The sequence below is a fragment of the Borostomias antarcticus genome (genome assembly GCF_949987555.1).
Source record: "Borostomias antarcticus genome assembly, chromosome: 15".
Taxonomy (NCBI): domain Eukaryota; kingdom Metazoa; phylum Chordata; class Actinopteri; order Stomiiformes; family Stomiidae; genus Borostomias; species Borostomias antarcticus.
The window spans coordinates 5,775,230-5,793,487 of NC_140248.1; the positions used below are offsets into that span (position 1 = coordinate 5,775,230).

The 18,258-nt window shown below is 47.0% G+C and overlaps 1 protein-coding gene across 2 annotated transcripts in view; it reads left to right on the forward strand.

Moving 5' to 3' along the window:
* LOC311319057 (class I histocompatibility antigen, F10 alpha chain-like) overlaps nucleotides 1–18,258 on the forward strand; it is a 66,838-nt gene that overhangs the window by 43,917 nt on the left and 4,663 nt on the right. For both annotated transcript variants that reach the window (XM_084450503.1, XM_084450504.1), the window contains exon 3: nucleotides 14,479–14,757. In XM_084450503.1, coding sequence (XP_084306629.1) covers nucleotides 14,479–14,757 — 279 coding nt within the window. The remainder of the gene's footprint in view (nucleotides 1–14,478; nucleotides 14,758–18,258) is intronic.

Consider the following 18,258-nt stretch of genomic DNA (forward strand, 5'->3'; position numbering starts at 1 on the left):
ACCGTCAGCTCTTTGAAAACCTCTCTGTTTCCATATGTTGCCGTAAATATGACAGACTCCGTACGCATAGGCTGAGTCCGTATATACGTTTAATCTTTTACCAGCAGCTAGTTTACATGCGACAGTCAGTGCCTTAATCTCTGCCAGTTGTGCAGAACATGGTTGTGCTATGTGTAAGCTCTGAATGTCTCTGAATGATTCACCATCATCTTCTAATTGAACCACACCATAACCGGCGTGATTTCCAGTAGCATCACGGAAACATGAACCATCTACAAACAAAGTAAGATCAGCTGGGATCGGTGTGTTATGTAAATCATCTCGGGCACGCATAAATGTGTTTGTTGCTAAAATGCAGTCATGTGGCGTACCATCTGTCGGCAGTACCATTCTGGTGGCCGGATTCACTGTACTACATCGCTGAATTGTCAGTTCTGGTGCAGAAAGTATTACCTCATAACCGGTGCGTCTGGCATGTGTCAGTACGAATCGTTGGCTAGTGAGTAAAGCATGTAGCTGGTGGGAGGTGTATAAAATCACTGGATGTCCCATAGTAACAGAGGAAGCTTTCTGAAACGCAAACGAGGCTACCGCTAACCCTTGATAACATGGAGGTAATCCGGCCTCAACATTATCTAATTTAGTACTATAGTATGCTATGGGCTGCTTCCCTATCGGGGTGTCCTGCATTAACACGGCATTAGCATATCCTGCTCTTTCAGCTACATACAAATGAAAAGGTTTAGAGTAAACTGGGTTTCCCAAGGCTGGTGCAGATTGCAGGTCACCTTTTAGGGCCATGAACGCCCCTTCAGCTTCTTCTGTCCACTGTAACTGACTTTTTTGGTCCTGTTGACCAGCAGCACGTATAAGAGCACGAAGTGGAGCTGTTTTAAATGCATAATCACAAATCCAGGGTCGACTGTATCCAGCCATCCCCAGAAAAGACAACAGGTGCCCTACTGTCTGTGGTTTGGGAGTTTTTATTATGGCCTCTATCTGAGATTTAGCTATGTGTCTCTTGTCACCACACAATTGTCTTCCTAGATACTCTACACTAGGTTGACAAAACTGTAACTTATCCTTACTAACTTTATGCCCTCCTTCAGCTGGTCGTGTCAGTATTGTTATAGAGTCCCTTTCACACTGCTCTTTAGTATCACTGCAGATCAGTAGATCATCTACATACTGTAATAGTGTACTTGATACATGCAGATCCTGTAAGTCTTGTGCTAACACTCTGTTAAACGCTGATGGGGAATCTGCGAATCCTTGAGGAAGTCGTGTATAGGTGAACTGCGAATTTCGATAGGTGAATGCAAATAAATGTTGCGAATCTTTATGTATTGGGACACTGAAAAATGCAGAACATAAGTCTATGACTGTGTACCATTTTGTGTTCGGTGGGATGTTTGATAATAGTGTGTGCGGGTCAGGGACAACGGGTATGGGAACCTCCACAACTGAGTTGACAGCTCGCAAATCATGCACCAATCGGTAATCGTTTGAATGTGGCTTCTTTATTGGAAAGATAGGTGTATTACAGGCGCTTCTTGTTTTTATTAGTACGCCTGCATTCACCAGACCTTCTATTATAGGGCCTATACCCTCCGTGGCATGTTGTTTAAGAGGATATTGTCTTTGGTATGGCAAACGTGCTCCCTCTTTTACCTTGATTAGTATGGGTTGTGCAGATTTTACTAATCCTACGTCTGTTTTGTGTTTGGACCATAAACATTGGGGCACCTGGGCCAAAAGACCCTCCTATTCTACAGTTAACATCTGATGCACGGGCGCCTTAACTGTAACGAGAACTCGTTCTGCTGTCCCTACGTCATATATTTTTGAAGATATTCTTAAATACTGTGCATCTGGGGATACATGGATATACTTGTTGCCGGTTTTCTCCCACTCCGGTATCTGCATGGCTGTTCTAACCATAGGGCCTAGCTCATGGGACTGATATCCCTCAGATACCATTAATGTGACGTGTGGGGTGGAGTTATTCACCTGAAACCATTCTTGTAATTCTGGTGGGAGTGTAACTCCTGCTGCTGCCCCCTGGGGTCCTATATAAATGTCATTGCTAATTAGTGAATACTGCTGTTTGTTAATCATTTCCTGAAAACACCTATCATAGTCAAACTCTGCAGGAGTTAGTTCAGTGAGATATTGAAGTGTACAGTGCAGGGGCAGTTCTGGGCTTTTAGCTTGCCCTACCTTGGTGCGTATCCACGGTTCCCATTCTATCCACCGCTGTTTCAGTGCTGATTCCTGTGGGGTAAGTTTTACCCAATAAACTACTGGGTGTTTGTCTTTGTGTATGATTACGCGACCCTGTACAACTCTACCGGGCCTGTATTTGTAATCATGATCTGTTGTCAAAGTCATCATTTGTGTGAGTGGTTCTTCGGGGAAGGTAATACTTAGTCCATCTTCTGCACATGTGATGTTTGCCCCTAGAGGGCACAAAATGTCTCTTCCTAACAGATTGACGGGTGATTGAGCAGCATATAGTATGGGTGCCACAACTTCTTTATCGGCTATGAGCATCGTGATTGGCTTGGTGAGGGGTACAACTTGTACAACTTGTGTCTTCCCAGAGAAACCTACTGTTCTTATTGATGAGCTAGAAAGGGGCAATTTACATCCGTCACTTCCAATACACGAATATGTTGCCCCTGTATCTACCATGAATGTATGGTGTTTACCAAGTATTGTTACTGGTATATTGGGCTCGTCATGCGGTTTTAACGAGATAATTGGTGTCATGGTGTTCCCCTCCGGTTTCTCTAGGCACCCCTAATCCCAGTCTGCCGCAGGGCCTAACCATGGATTTGCTGGGCAATTTCTTCTGAAATGGCCCATTTCCCCACACTGCCAGCATTCTCTTGACGGTCTTTGGGGTTCTTCTGCCATATTTGGTGTTGACTGCGGGCGTCTGGTTTGTTGTTGACGCTGTTCACCTTGTTGCTCTTCTGCCTGTGGATTTTGCTGTTGTCTTTGGGGGGCATAGTTTCGTTGGCCGTACCGTTGCTGTTGGCCTCCTCTCCATCCTCCGCGTCCTCGCTGCATTGGCCTGCCTCGGCCTCCCAGATCCTCGCGACGGTATTCTGCTGCTGGGTTGACATGCACGTGGATGGGAGGATATGCAGATTGAGTTGTGGGTGGACAGCGTGGCATCGTCTGAGTGGGGGGTCCTGGACCTATTTGTGGTTGGGTTAGAACTTGGGATATGACTGGGGCCTGAGTGAGGGTTTCTTCAGTCCCCGCCATCAGTGGGGTCTGAGCCTTTGCTTTTTCTTTCTTTTGTTTCTGAGTTAGCTCTCCCAGTTGCAGTGCTGTGAGTTTGTTGGCCAACACTTTGCTCAGCTCTTCTACATCTTGCTTTTCTTTTCTGTACATGTCCACATGATGGACGATGTGTTCTGAGAATAGTGGCCACTCCATCTTTGCCAGTCCTACTACTCCATCCAATTTTCTCTGTACTTCGCCTGGCATGGCCTTTTTAACCATCAGTTTGAATAGGCTCTGACAGGTGCTGTTAGCGTTCCAAGCACTCCCTGTCTCGTCAAGCCATTTTCGTTGGAAGTCATGTAGGAACTTGGTTGGACATTCGCCATCTTTCAGCTTCTCTCCTTCGAGCTTGGTTGGATCCATCTTCTCTGGATATTTCTTTCTGAGCTCTGCCCATACCACGGTGCGATGTCCTCCGAACCCCACTCCGTTGTAGGTGACTCCGGCCATTACTCCTGGTAGTTGGGCTCCTTCGAAGATCTCGTCCGTGGTTTGTTTTCCAGCCACGTTCATCAGTAATGCCTTAATGTCCCCCAGGGCCAAAGTTACTCCTGCTGTACTTTCTTCTAACGCTGTTATCCATTTATTTGCCCCTTCCGTGACGTTTGGTAGTCGTGCGACCAGACCTATCAGATCCATGAATCCCCATGGTACGTATGCAGGAGCCTGTCCGGGTCCTTTGATTACTAGTGGGCAAATTCTCTCAGCCGACCACTGTGTTTCGATTTGCGGGTCACTCTCTCCCCTTCTTATGAGCCGTAGTCCTGGGTTTCTCTCCCAGCTTGAACTCCTAGTTCCTTCCGTTCTCCTACTCCGGGGCTTGGGTGCTCTCTGACGCTCTTCCTCTTCAGAGTCAAACTGTGGCTGTTCTGTTGGGCGCAATGGCTTCATGATGCCTGTCAGGCTTACTTCCATTTCTCCACGATGGTCGGGATGCTTCTCTTTTCCTGAACGAGGTCTGTGGAAGCTTGTGGTCGGGGATGACGGTGTGAACAGTTCTTCCAACTCGTCACAATTCCTTTCAGCTACTTGTATTCGTCTGGCGTGATCTAAAAGGAGTTCTTGTACCTTGTTTATGTTAATCGTCTGTCTTTCTTTTGCTGGTATCCCCGTTGAGCTCTCCAGGTACAGGGCATCTCGATCTTCCTGTTGACTTGATGGTGGTATGTGGTTTACCTCATCTTGGTCATTTCTTTGTCCAGTGGGGGTCGTGTTTGGCGGACCGGGCCCCAGACTGCTTTCTGGACGTCGTGATGAGGTCTTTGGTGGAGCTTGTTGAGACTCCCTCCTTCTCTCTCTCTGGTGTTGTTGCTGTTCTTCTTCTTGTAGCAATCTATACAACCGTCTATCTTCTTCCTCCTCGGGTCTTTCTCTCTCAGTTCTTTGGTGGGTGGATGCAGCCGCTGTCGTTGGTTCTGCTGGAGCAGGCGCAGGTTCTCTTATTGTCAGGGTGAAGTCCCCTTTGATTGCACAATTCAATTCTTCTCTGGCCTTGTCTTCTCCCGCTGGTATCACTGGATAGTGAGTAAAGCATGTAGCTGGTGGGAGGTGTATAAAATCACTGGATGTCCCATAGTAACAGAGGAAGCTTTCTGAAACGCAAACGAGGCTACCGCTAACCCTTGATAACATGGAGGTAATCCGGCCTCAACATTATCTAATTTAGTACTATAGTATGCTATGGGCTGCTTCCCTATCGGGGTGTCCTGCATTAACATGGCATTAGCATATCCTGCTCTTTCAGCTACATACAAATGAAAAGGTTTAGAGTAAACTGGGTTTCCCAAGGCTGGTGCAGATTGCAGGTCACCTTTTAGGGCCATGAACGCCCCTTCAGCTTCTTCTGTCCACTGTAACTGACTTTTTTGGTCCTGTTGACCAGCAGCACGTATAAGAGCACGAAGTGGAGCTGTTTTAAATGCATAATCACAAATCCAGGGTCGACTGTATCCAGCCATCCCCAGAAAAGACAACAGGTGCCCTACTGTCTGTGGTTTGGGAGTTTTTATTATGGCCTCTATCTGAGATTTAGCTATGTGTCTCTTGTCACCACACAATTGTCTTCCTAGATACTCTACACTAGGTTGACAAAACTGTAACTTATCCTTACTAACTTTATGCCCTCCTTCAGCTAGTCGTGTCAGTATTGTTATAGAGTCCCTTTCACACTGCTCTTTAGTATCACTGCAGATCAGTAGATCATCTACATACTGTAATAGTGTACTTGATACATGCAGATCCTGTAAGTCTTGTGCTAACACTCTGTTAAACGCTGATGGGGAATCTGCGAATCCTTGAGGAAGTCGTGTATAGGTGAACTGCGAATTTCGATAGGTGAATGCAAATAAATGTTGCGAATCTTTATGTATTGGGACACTGAAAAATGCAGAACATAAGTCTATGACTGTGTACCATTTTGTGTTCGGTGGGATGTTTGATAATAGTGTGTGCGGGTCAGGGACAACGGGTATGGGAACCTCCACAACTGAGTTGACAGTTCGCAAATCATGCACCAATCGGTAATCGTTTGAATGTGGCTTCTTTATTGGAAAGATAGGTGTATTACAGGCGCTTCTTGTTTTTATTAGTACGCCTGCATTCACCAGACCTTCTATTATAGGGCCTATACCCTCCGTGGCATGTTGTTTAAGAGGATATTGTCTTTGGTATGGCAAACGTGCTCCCTCTTTTACCTTGATTAGTATGGGTTGTGCAGATTTTACTAATCCTACGTCTGTTTTGTGTTTGGACCATAAACATTGGGGCACCTGGGCCAAAAGACCCTCCTATTCTACAGTTAACATCTGATGCACGGGCGCCTTAACTGTAACGAGAACTCGTTCTGCTGTCCCTACGTCATATATTTTTGAAGATATTCTTAAATACTGTGCATCTGGGGATACATGGATATACTTGTTGCCGGTTTTCTCCCACTCCGGTATCTGCATGGCTGTTCTAACCATAGGGCCTAGCTCATGGGACTGATATCCCTCAGATACCATTAATGTGACGTGTGGGGTGGAGTTATTCACCTGAAACCATTCTTGTAATTCTGGTGGGAGTGTAACTCCTGCTGCTGCCCCCTGGGGTCCTATATAAATGTCATTGCTAATTAGTGAATACTGCTGTTTGTTAATCATTTCCTGAAAACACCTATCATAGTCAAACTCTGCAGGAGTTAGTTCAGTGAGATATTGAAGTGTACAGTGCAGGGGCAGTTCTGGGCTTTTAGCTTGCCCTACCTTGGTGCGTATCCACGGTTCCCATTCTATCCACCGCTGTTTCAGTGCTGATTCCTGTGGGGTAAGTTTTACCCAATAAACTACTGGGTGTTTGTCTTTGTGTATGATTACGCGACCCTGTACAACTCTACCGGGCCTGTATTTGTAATCATGATCTGTTGTCAAAGTCATCATTTGTGTGAGTGGTTCTTCGGGGAAGGTAATACTTAGTCCATCTTCTGCACATGTGATGTTTGCCCCTAGAGGGCACAAAATGTCTCTTCCTAACAGATTGACGGGTGATTGAGCAGCATATAGTATGGGTGCCACAACTTCTTTATCGGCTATGAGCATCGTGATTGGCTTGGTGAGGGGTACAACTTGTGTCTTCCCAGAGAAACCTACTGTTCTTATTGATGAGCTAGAAAGGGGCAATTTACATCCGTCACTTCCAATACACGAATATGTTGCCCCTGTATCTACCATGAATGTATGGTGTTTACCAAGTATTGTTACTGGTATATTGGGCTCGTCATGTGGTTTTAACGAGATAATTGGTGTCATGGTGTTCCCCTCCGGTTTCTCTAGGCACCCCTAATCCCAGTCTGCCGCAGGGCCTAACCATGGATTTGCTGGGCAATTTCTTCTGAAATGGCCCATTTCCCCACACTGCCAGCATTCTCTTGACGGTCTTTGGGGTTCTTCTGCCATATTTGGTGTTGACTGCGGGCGTCTGGTTTGTTGTTGACGCTGTTCACCTTGTTGCTCTTCTGCCTGTGGATTTTGCTGTTGTCTTTGGGGGGCATAGTTTCGTTGGCCGTACCGTTGCTGTTGGCCTCCTCTCCATCCTCCGCGTCCTCGCTGCATTGGCCTGCCTCGGCCTCCCAGATCCTCGCGACGGTATTCTGCTGCTGGGTTGACATGCACGTGGATGGGAGGATATGCAGATTGAGTTGTGGGTGGACAGCGTGGCATCGTCTGAGTGGGGGGTCCTGGACCTATTTGTGGTTGGGTTAGAACTTGGGATATGACTGGGGCCTGAGTGAGGGTTTCTTCAGTCCCCGCCATCAGTGGGGTCTGAGCCTTTGCTTTTTCTTTCTTTTGTTTCTGAGTTAGCTCTCCCAGTTGCAGTGCTGTGAGTTTGTTGGCCAACACTTTGCTCAGCTCTTCTACATCTTGCTTTTCTTTTCTGTACATGTCCACATGATGGACGATGTGTTCTGAGAATAGTGGCCACTCCATCTTTGCCAGTCCTACTACTCCATCCAATTTTCTCTGTACTTCGCCTGGCATGGCCTTTTTAACCATCAGTTTGAATAGGCTCTGACAGGTGCTGTTAGCGTTCCAAGCACTCCCTGTCTCGTCAAGCCATTTTCATTGGAAGTCATGTAGGAACTTGGTTGGACATTCGCCATCTTTCAGCTTCTCTCCTTCGAGCTTGGTTGGATCCATCTTCTCTGGATATTTCTTTCTGAGCTCTGCCCATACCACGGTGCGATGTCCTCCGAACCCCACTCCGTTGTAGGTGACTCCGGCCATTACTCCTGGTAGTTGGGCTCCTTCGAAGATCTCGTCCGTGGTTTGTTTTCCAGCCACGTTCATCAGTAATGCCTTAATGTCCCCCAGGGCCAAAGTTACTCCTGCTGTACTTTCTTCTAACGCTGTTATCCATTTATTTGCCCCTTCCGTGACGTTTGGTAGTCGTGCGACCAGACCTATCAGATCCATGAATCCCCATGGTACGTATGCAGGAGCCTGTCCGGGTCCTTTGATTACTAGTGGGCAAATTCTCTCAGCCGACCACTGTGTTTCGATTTGCGGGTCACTCTCTCCCCTTCTTATGAGCCGTAGTCCTGGGTTTCTCTCCCAGCTTGAACTCCTAGTTCCTTCCGTTCTCCTACTCCGGGGCTTGGGTGCTCTCTGACGCTCTTCCTCTTCAGAGTCAAACTGTGGCTGTTCTGTTGGGCGCAATGGCTTCATGATGCCTGTCAGGCTTACTTCCATTTCTCCACGATGGTCGGGATGCTTCTCTTTTCCTGAACGAGGTCTGTGGAAGCTTGTGGTCGGGGATGACGGTGTGAACAGTTCTTCCAACTCGTCACAATTCCTTTCAGCTACTTGTATTCGTCTGGCGTGATCTAAAAGGAGTTCTTGTACCTTGTTTATGTTAATCGTCTGTCTGTCTTTTGCTGGTATCCCCGTTGAGCTCTCCAGGTACAGGGCATCTCGATCTTCCTGTTGACTTGATGGTGGTATGTGGTTTACCTCATCTTGGTCATTTCTTTGTCCAGTGGGGGTCGTGTTTGGCGGACCGGGCCCCAGACTGCTTTCTGGACGTCGTGATGAGGTCTTTGGTGGAGCTTGTTGAGACTCCCTCCTTCTCTCTCTCTGGTGTTGTTGCTGTTCTTCTTCTTGTAGCAATCTATACAACCGTCTATCTTCTTCCTCCTCGGGTCTTTCTCTCTCAGTTCTTTGGTGGGTGGATGCAGCCGCTGTCGTTGGTTCTGCTGGAGCAGGCGCAGGTTCTCTTATTGTCAGGGTGAAGTCCCCTTTGATTGCACAATTCAATTCTTCTCTGGCCTTGTCTTCTCCCGCTGGTATCACTGGATAGAGCCCTGCTCTGAATGGGTTTGGGCGGCCGAATGGGTTCAGTCTGCCTGGATACGGGGGAGGGTCGATGTACGCCGTGGGAGCCGTGGGGGTCGTGGGAGTTGTTGCTGGACTCCCTTTTTTATTGTTGTCTTCTGCTTTTGGTGTGGTATTGGCTGTCATTTCTTGCTTGACTACCTCCATCTTTTTTACTCCTCCCTCCATCCTGAACCATTGTAGCACCTCCCTTTCTTTGGATCTTTTACCTGTTCTTTTGTCACTGTTATCTTTTGCCTTGTGGTGTTTTATGTTTTGCGCCATCTCGTCACAAATTGCCACTATATAGGTACCACCTTTCGGCCACGCTGGATTTCTCGCATGCCATTTCCGCATGTATTTTAGAATTTGTTTTTTGTATGTCGGGTGCTTTGTCACCACTAGCTCGACTGGGGTTGTTCCCTCGTTGCCCCTGTCCTTCCCATTCACTGTTCCTTGGCTCGCCCCCATGTATCCCTGTCTCGCTTGATTAGCTAGGGATCTAGGGATTTCTGCTACTCCTGGTTCGTTTGTTCTAATTAGCACTATTATCTTTCCTACTGTTACCCCTACTTTAACCTTTGGGATCTGGTGTGGGTTGTATTCTAATTTAGTTGATCCGTCTCGCTGTGGTGTTTGCTTTATGTAAACAAACTTGCCTGTATCCCACTTGACTCGCCTGGGGGTGATTGTAATACAGATCCGTGGATCTATTGCCTCCCGGTATATTCCTCCTAATAAGAAACCTTCTGGTAACCTAAAAAATGACCTTAGAGAAACCTCGGCCTCTGATCCTGGGTTATCACACAACTGACTTAAAACTTGGTTTAAGCTTAGGGGATCCCAAAGTCCCCTCAATAACTGCCTCCAAGGTGCAGTTGGAAATTCTTCTTCTACTTGTGTTAAATTGAGAAACTTAGTTATACGCCAAAGTTTTAATCTAACATCGTCTTCTGTTTGCCACACTTCGAAACCGTCTTCGTCTATGTAGGTGCGTTCTAACCAAAAATGTGTTCGTCTGCCTTTGGTTTCTGGGTCACCTTCAATGGTATGATCTGTGTTAAATATCTCGTCACCGTCTACGTTCTCATCCATAAATGTGCCTTATATCGACTTGTACTGAGATGCCACCACGCCTGGTTATTGTTCGCTCTATATGAACACAAGTGTGTGGAGGAAAAACAGGTACGTCCCTTTCTGTCTGGTAAAAGCGTGTTGTAGTTGCCAGAGTCTGTATGTTTTCGTGGATGGTTGTGTTCGTGGTTATTGATACCTCTGGATGTATACACACAATTCTCTGAGTGGTTCGGACACTTATGAGTCTCCCTTCTGGTGAAAATACAATATACGTGATTGAACCTGTGTCGGGGCCCCTTTAAAAATAAATGGGATATCTATACTGTACGTATGTGTCCGTGATTGTGTGGGTATGTGTGTGTGAGGAGAAAGTTTGTGTGTGTGTGTGTGTGAGGATAGAGTGTGTGTGTGTGTGTGTGTGTGTGTGTGTGTGTGTGTGAGTGTGTGTGTGTGTGTGTGTGTGTGTGTGTGAGAGAGGGAGAGTGAGTGTGTGTGTGTGTGTGAGAGAGATAGAGAGAGAGAATGAGTGTGTGTGTATGTGTTTAATGTAGTTTGTGTGTGTGTGTATGTGTGTGTGAGGGAGTGTGTGTGTGTGTGTGTGTGTGTGTGTGAGAGGAAGAGTGTGAGAGAGAGAGATTGCGTGTGTGTGTGTGTGTGTGTGTGTGAGGAGAGAGAGAGTGAGAGAGAGAGAGTGAGAGAATGAGTGTGTGTGTGTGGTTAGAGTTTGTGTGTGTGTGTGTGTGTGTGAGAGAGTTTGTGTGTGCGTGTATGTGTGTGTGTGAGGGAGTGTGTGTGTGTGTGTGTGAGGAGTGTGTGTGAGAGGAAGAGTGAGAAAGAGCGTGTGTGTGTGTGTGTGTGTGAGAGAGTTCGAGAGAGAGAGTGAGAGAGAGAGAGAGTGATTGCGTGTGTGTGTGTGTGTGTGTGTGAGGAGAGAGAGAGTGAGAGAGAGAGAGAGAGAGTGATTGCGTGTGTGTGTGTGTGTGTGTGTGTGAGAGAGAGTTCGAGAGAGAGAGTGAGAGAGAGAGAGAGTGATTGCGTGTGTGTGTGTGTGTGTGAGAGAGTTCGAGAGAGAGAGTGAGAGAGAGAGAGAGTGATTGCGTGTGTGTGTGTGTGTGTGTGTGTGTGAGGAGAGAGAGAGTGAGAGAGAGAGAGAGAGAGTGATTGCGTGTGTGTGTGTGTGTGTGTGTGTGAGAGAGTTCGAGAGAGAGAGTGAGAGAGAGAGAGAGTGATTGCGTGTGTGTGTGTGTGTGTGAGAGAGTTCGAGAGAGAGAGTGAGAGAGAGAGAGAGAGTGATTGCGTGTGTGTGTGTGTGTGTGTGTGTGTGAGGAGAGAGAGAGTGAGAGAGAGAGAGAGAGAGTGATTGCGTGTGTGTGTGTGTGTGTGTGTGTGTGTGTGTGAGAGAGTTCGAGAGAGAGAGTGAGAGAGAGAGAGAGTGATTGCGTGTGTGTGTGTGTGTGTGTGTGAGAGAGAGAGAGAGAGAGAGTGAGAGAGAGAGAGAGAGTGATTGCGTGTGTGTGTGTGTGTGTGTGTGTGTGTGAGGAGAGAGAGAGAGAGAGAGAGAATGAGTGGGTGTGTGTGTATGTGTTTAAGGGAGAAAAATACTTGAACAATGCTTTTAACCACGCGTATATATATTTGCAACCAGCTGACCCTTATGCTTTGCTATAGCATCAAAACCAATGTCTCTTAATACAGTGTTTTACCACGATGTGCCAGCACTGTCTTATAATCTTAAACACTACACTTATTTTATAAAAAAATAAGTAAATGACGTCTCTTATGGTCCGTTTCATGAAAGACCTGTCTTGTTACGCTCCCTTATTTCTTCAAAGGCTTCTTCGCTCTCTCTTTCTGGGCCTCTGTCCAACCACCGGGCCTTATCTAAACTTGGCGTCACTCCCAGACACCACTCCTTAACTGGTGACTGTCACTTTAACTCTTTGTCTTGAGCTAAAAATACCTCACTTAATGCTTACAAAATATAGAATAATTATAATACTGTATATACTACAGTTTCTAAGATGCACACATTGATATCTACAGCTGTATAATACAAAAATTACCTTGAATTAGGTCTTGAAAACTGTCTCACTCATGACAGACAGTAATCAATGCATTAATTATCCTGAAGTAGGTCTTGACAATGTCTCACTCATGACAGGCAGACCAATGCACTAATTACCCTGAATTAGGTCTTGACAATCCCCTCACTCCTGACGAGGCAATCTTTAATGATAGTTTATTTACAAAATGGCCACAAAAAAAAATGCCTCTCTGGGCAGCGCACTCGCCTTTCACTCAGCGGCGCTTAATCGCTTTTCACTCAGCGATGTACAGCATTCTTTACTGCTTTCTTCTCGAGGAATCACATGTAAATAGCCTACCGTAAATAGGAGCGCTTTTTCTCTGCAACACTTTATCTCTGAACTGCTTAGTACCAAAAACAAAAATAGCCTACCGTACCTAGGAGCTTTTTCTCTGCAACACTTTATCTCTGAACTGCTTAGTACCAAAAACAAAAATAGCCTACCGTACCTAGGAGCTTTTTCTCTGCAACACTTTATCTCTGAACTGCTTAGTACCAAAAACAAAAATAGCCTACCGTACCTAGGAGCTTTTTCTCTGTAAGGTAAGGCTAACAAACTACGCATACATTAGTTTTTAGGGCATGCACATTTTCTCTCATAATTAGTCATTCATTCTTCTCCGCACCATGGTGTTTAAAGATAGAAAAAGACAGACATATTGCATTAAATCATCAACAGTGCCTGTATGGATTAGAAATTGGTAAAACTGTACTACTCCTTTAATATATTTATCTAGGTTCTTTAGAGAAAGGCGGGAGTATCTGTCACCTGGGCGTACCTTATCACTTCAGTCACACATATAAAATTGGCAGAATTTGAAATGGCTCTGCTTACCTTTAATTTTTAGGCGCGTTTGTGTGCTGAAGCGAAGCAGGACCCCGGTGTGTCAGATCTCGATGCCTTGTCTCTCCTGGCTTGGCTTCGCCACTTGACGTGAAAAGACGCCTTCGGTTCTGTTACAATCTTCAAATGGTCATTGTTCAGTAAGCTGAGGTCGAATCAAACAGGCACTGGTAACTTGGATTAAATGCAACAGGCTTTATTTGTTTGTACAATCAGACAATTAAAACCGGTAGTCTCTCGAGAGATAATACACACAACTGACTTGTTGTCAGGTCTTATATACCTTATCTGATGCGCACTTTTGAGAACACCTGCTTTCTCACGCTATGTTGCTTCTTAGCCTGACTCGTTATCTAATCAAGTTCATTTCAACGTTACTTTTGCCCACAGCTGCGTTCCCACGGAGCAACTGCTCTCCCCCTCCCTTACAGAACTGGCCTACTGTCTTGTCATACTAAATGCTACTTCTGGCCTAAAACTGACTTTTAAGAATAGACACATATAATATAATCTGGATTAGAACAAAGGTTCGAGCTTAATTAGGCAAATTAATACACGACACTACACACACACACACACACACACACACACACACACTAACCCACACACATACACACACACACACACACACACGCACACACACACACACACACACACACACACACACACACACACACACACACACACACACACACAGTGAGCCAGTGCAGGTGAGAGTGTAGCTCCACACGGTGTCTCTGCTGTTGTAACTGACTGAACAGAGGCTCCTCCCTCCCCTCTAGTCTACTCTGTGACATCATCACCTGTAGCTGATGTGTTGAGCGTTGAAGCGCCTACTGGCAGCAGAGGGTCACCCAGGTGGGGGCTTCCCATTGGTTGTGGATGAGGTGAGCTCCACCCCCTTCCCTCTAACAGAGCTTTGAGCGTCCGTTAAGACGCTATATAAATCCATCTACAGTGTTTTATTCACTAACACAGCTACCTAACACACACGGTCTCACTCAACACACACTCGTCATAGTAACACCACTCTACTGAACACCGTGGCTACCTCCAGCCCTGTACATGTCACCATGGCAACATCAGCCGGGGTAGATACACCCTCTCTCTGGGTCTCCATGGTAACGCTGCCGGTCTTGTCTCAAGTTGTCTGTCAGTCTGTGTGTGCGGTGTAGGTGTGACATCACAGAGTAGAGAGAGAGAGAGAGAGAGAGTGTGTGTGTGTGTGTGTGTGTGTGTGTGTGTATGTGTACGTGTACTGTATATGCATTTATATGAAGAGATTCCACCTCTCTCTCTCTCTCTCTCTCTCTCTCTCTCTCTCTCAGGTGTGCACATATTCCAGGTGATGACTGGTTGTGAGTGGGATGAGGAGACTGGAGAAACAGAGGGGTATCATCAGCTTGGTTATGATGGAGAAGACTTCCTCATCTTAGACCTGAAGAACCTGAGATACATCGCTCCATCACCCCAGGCCTTCATCACCAAACTGAGGTTGGACCAGGACAGAACTTGGCTTGAGCACAAGAAACACTACCTCACCCAGACCTGCATTGAGTGGCTGAAGAAGTATGTGGAGTACGGGAAGAGCACTCTGAAGAGGACAGGTAGAGAATCACATGACCTCAGACTAATAACATGACAGGCTGATAACATGACACACTGATAACATGACACACTGATAACATGACACACTGATAACATGACACACTGATAACATGACACACTGATAACATGACACACTAATAACATGACACACTGATAACATGACACACTAATAACATGACACACTAATAACATGACACACTGATAACATGACACACTGATAACATGACACACTGATAACATGACACACTAATAACATGACACACTGTAACATGACACACTAATAACATGACACACTGATAATATGACATACTGATAACATGACAAAACTAATAACATGACACACTGATAATATGACACACTGTGTGGTAGGGAGGGTCATGTAGTGTTTTGGGTGTGGTAGGGAGGGTCATGTAGTGTTTTGGGTGTGGTAGGGAGGGTCATGTAGTGTTTTGGGTGTGGTAGGGAGGGTCATGTAGTGTTTTGGGTGCGGTAGGGAGGGTCATGTAGTGTTTTGGGTGTGGTAGGGAGGGTCATGTAGTGTTTTGGGTGTGGTAGGGAGGGTCATGTAGTGTTTTGGGTGTGGTAGGGAGGGTCATGTAGTGTTTTGGGTGTGGTAGGGAGGGTCATGTAGTGTTTTGGGTGTGGTAGGGAGGGTCATGTAGTGTTTTGGGTGTGGTAGGGAGGGTCATGTAGTGTTTTGGGTGCGGTGGGGAGGGTCATGTAGTGTTTTGGGTGCGGTAGGGAGGGTCATGTAGTGTTTTGGGTGTGGTAGGGAGGGTCATGTAGTGTTTTGGGTGTGGTAGGGAGGGTCATGTAGTGTTTTGGGTGCGGTGGGGAGGGTCATGTAGTGTTTTGGGTGTGGTGGGGAGGGTCATGTAGTGTTTTGGGTGCGGTAGGGAGGGTCATGTCGTGAGGGACGGCCATCGCACACCCGCTGATGCGGCGGGGAGCTCCGGTCCGGCTGGTGCACAGAGGAGCGTTCAACCAGAGAGGGAGCAGACTAGAGAGAGGAGGAGGCTAGTCAGTCTGTGGTAGGAGGGAGGGAGCAGACTAGAGAGAGGAGGAGGCTAGTCAGTCTGTGGTAGGAGGGAGGGAGCAGACTAGAGAGAGGAGGAGACTAGTCAGTCTGTGGTAGGAGGGAGGGAGCAGACTAGAGAGAGGAGGAGGCTAGTCAGTCTGTGGTAGGAGGGAGGGAGCAGACTAGAGAGAGGAGGAGGCTAGTCAGTCTGTGGTAGGAGGGAGGGAGCAGACTAGAGAGAGGAGGAGGCTAGTCAGTCTGTGGTAGGAGGGAGGGAGCAGACTAGAGAGAGGAGGAGGCTAGTCAGTCTGTGGTAGGAGGGAGGCAGCAGACTAGAGAGAGGAGGAGGCTAGTCAGTCTGTGGTAGGAGGGAGGGAGCAGACTAGAGAGAGGAGGAGGCTAGTCAGTCTGTGGTAGGAGGGAGGGAGCAGACTAGAGAGAGGAGGAGGCTAGTCAGTCTGTGGTAGGAGGGAGGGAGCAGACTAGAGAGAGGAGGAGGCTAGTCAGTCTGTGGAAGGAGGGAGGGAGCAGACTAGAGAGAGGAGGAGGCTAGTCAGTCTGTGGAAGGAGGGGAGGATGGAACGGGAGAGCGGGCTGAGGGAGATGCCCAGCGGGGGGATATGGGGACTGTAGTTGAGAGTGTAGTTGAACCTACTGACAGTAGCCCTGGTTTGGTGGGTGGGGCTGCTGCTGCTGTCGCTGAGCCGGGCCAGAGAGAGACTGTAGGCCAGGAGGCAGCTGAGCAGCCGGTCCCAGAGAGTCAGACTGTTGACGACGAGATGGACTCTGATTCAGACAGTGTGTCACTGACAGGCTCGGAATACTTTGTATACAATTCAGGAAGTGAATGATTTTCTTGATGAAATGTTTGGAAAGCAGGTCAAAGTAGAGGATTATTTTCCAGACACTGAGAAGTTTATTAAATCTGTTACGGTGTTGAGCAAGATTGTAGGGTTGCAGTTGTTAGATGAGAGAAAGCGTTTTAGGCTGAAGAAGCTTGTGACTATTTTAAGACGACCTAACCTTCTTAAGAAGGTTCCAGGCAGAAGGCGTAAAACTCAGAAGTGATGTTTGTGTCTCACAGGGTGTTTTCCTATTTCAATCTGTTTCTTCTGTTCTTTTTGCTCTCACTCCTCTCTAACTTCCTTATGCAGGCTTTGAGAGTTGGGTCACTTAATATCAATGGAGGCAGGGATAGGTAAAAAAGGGCTTTAATCTCTGAAATATTTCAGCAGAAGAAATTAGACATCTTATTCTTGCAGGAAACACACACTGATAAGTCAAACGAGCTAGATTGGGAGATGTGGGGCGGGGGGGGACCTTTTCCTCAGCCATGGGACTAATGTTAGTGCAGGGACTGCTATAGTGTTTTCCCCTAGTGTCACTGGCAATGCCAATGTAATTTCTAGTATAGAGATAGTACCAGGTCGGGTGCAAATGGTGAGGGCTGAAATAGGGGAAACAACATTTTGTTTTAATAATGTGTATGTACCTAATGTGGGTTCAGAGAGGCTGGCCATGTTTAGAAGGTTAAAGGATGCACTAACACAAGCTGATCAGAGGGACTGTCTCATGATAGGGGGGGACTGGAATTGTACAGTGGATTTCACCTTAGATAGAACAACTGAGGAGCCTCATCTGCAGTCATCCAGGTTTCTATCTAATATACTTGTACAGCTGGATGTAACGGACACTTGGAGGATGAAACATCCTTTGGCGAGGCAGTATACCTGGGTTAGGGTTGTGGATGGTCGAATGTCTGCAGCTAGGTTAGATAGAATATACATATCCTGTTTTTTTAGGAATAAGTTGTTGAGGAGTTTTATTTATCCTATGGGTTTAACGGATCACCATTTAGCTGTTGCGGATATATGCCTTGTTCCCAGTGTGAAAGCAAATTCGTACTGATGTTTTTTTTAATCATATGTGGGGTTACTGTACAAGGATGCTTGGTGTATGGTAAAGGTTGGGGGGGGGCTGAGTTGCCCCATACTGATATGGAGAGGCATACGGCAAGGCTGTCCAATTTCGGGGCAGCTTTATTCGATTGTGCTAGAACCGCTTTTGTCGAGGCTCAGGTTGGGTTTAACTGGGCTGTCCTTACCAGGGCTCACACCAATAACCTGGTTGCCTCTGCTCTGTGGCATAAGGTCATGGTGTTGCCGCCTCCACCGGGGCAGATGGAGGAGGTACAGAAGACTCTTGTTGACTTTTTCCGGTCCGGAAGGCACTGGCTGAAGGCGGAGGCACTCTCCATGCCGCTCCATGAAGGAGGTCAGGGGCTGATTGACATTCCGTCGAGGATTAAAGCCTTCTGGCTTCAGACGGTCCAGAGGCTCCTGTATGGGGCGGGGTCCCGCTGGCATGACACCGCGGGGCTGCTCCTGAGGAGGGCGGGGCGTCTGGGGCTTGACAAACAGCTGTTCCTATTCCAGCCTGACCTGGTCAATTTGGCGGGACTGAGCCCTTTTTACCGGTGGGT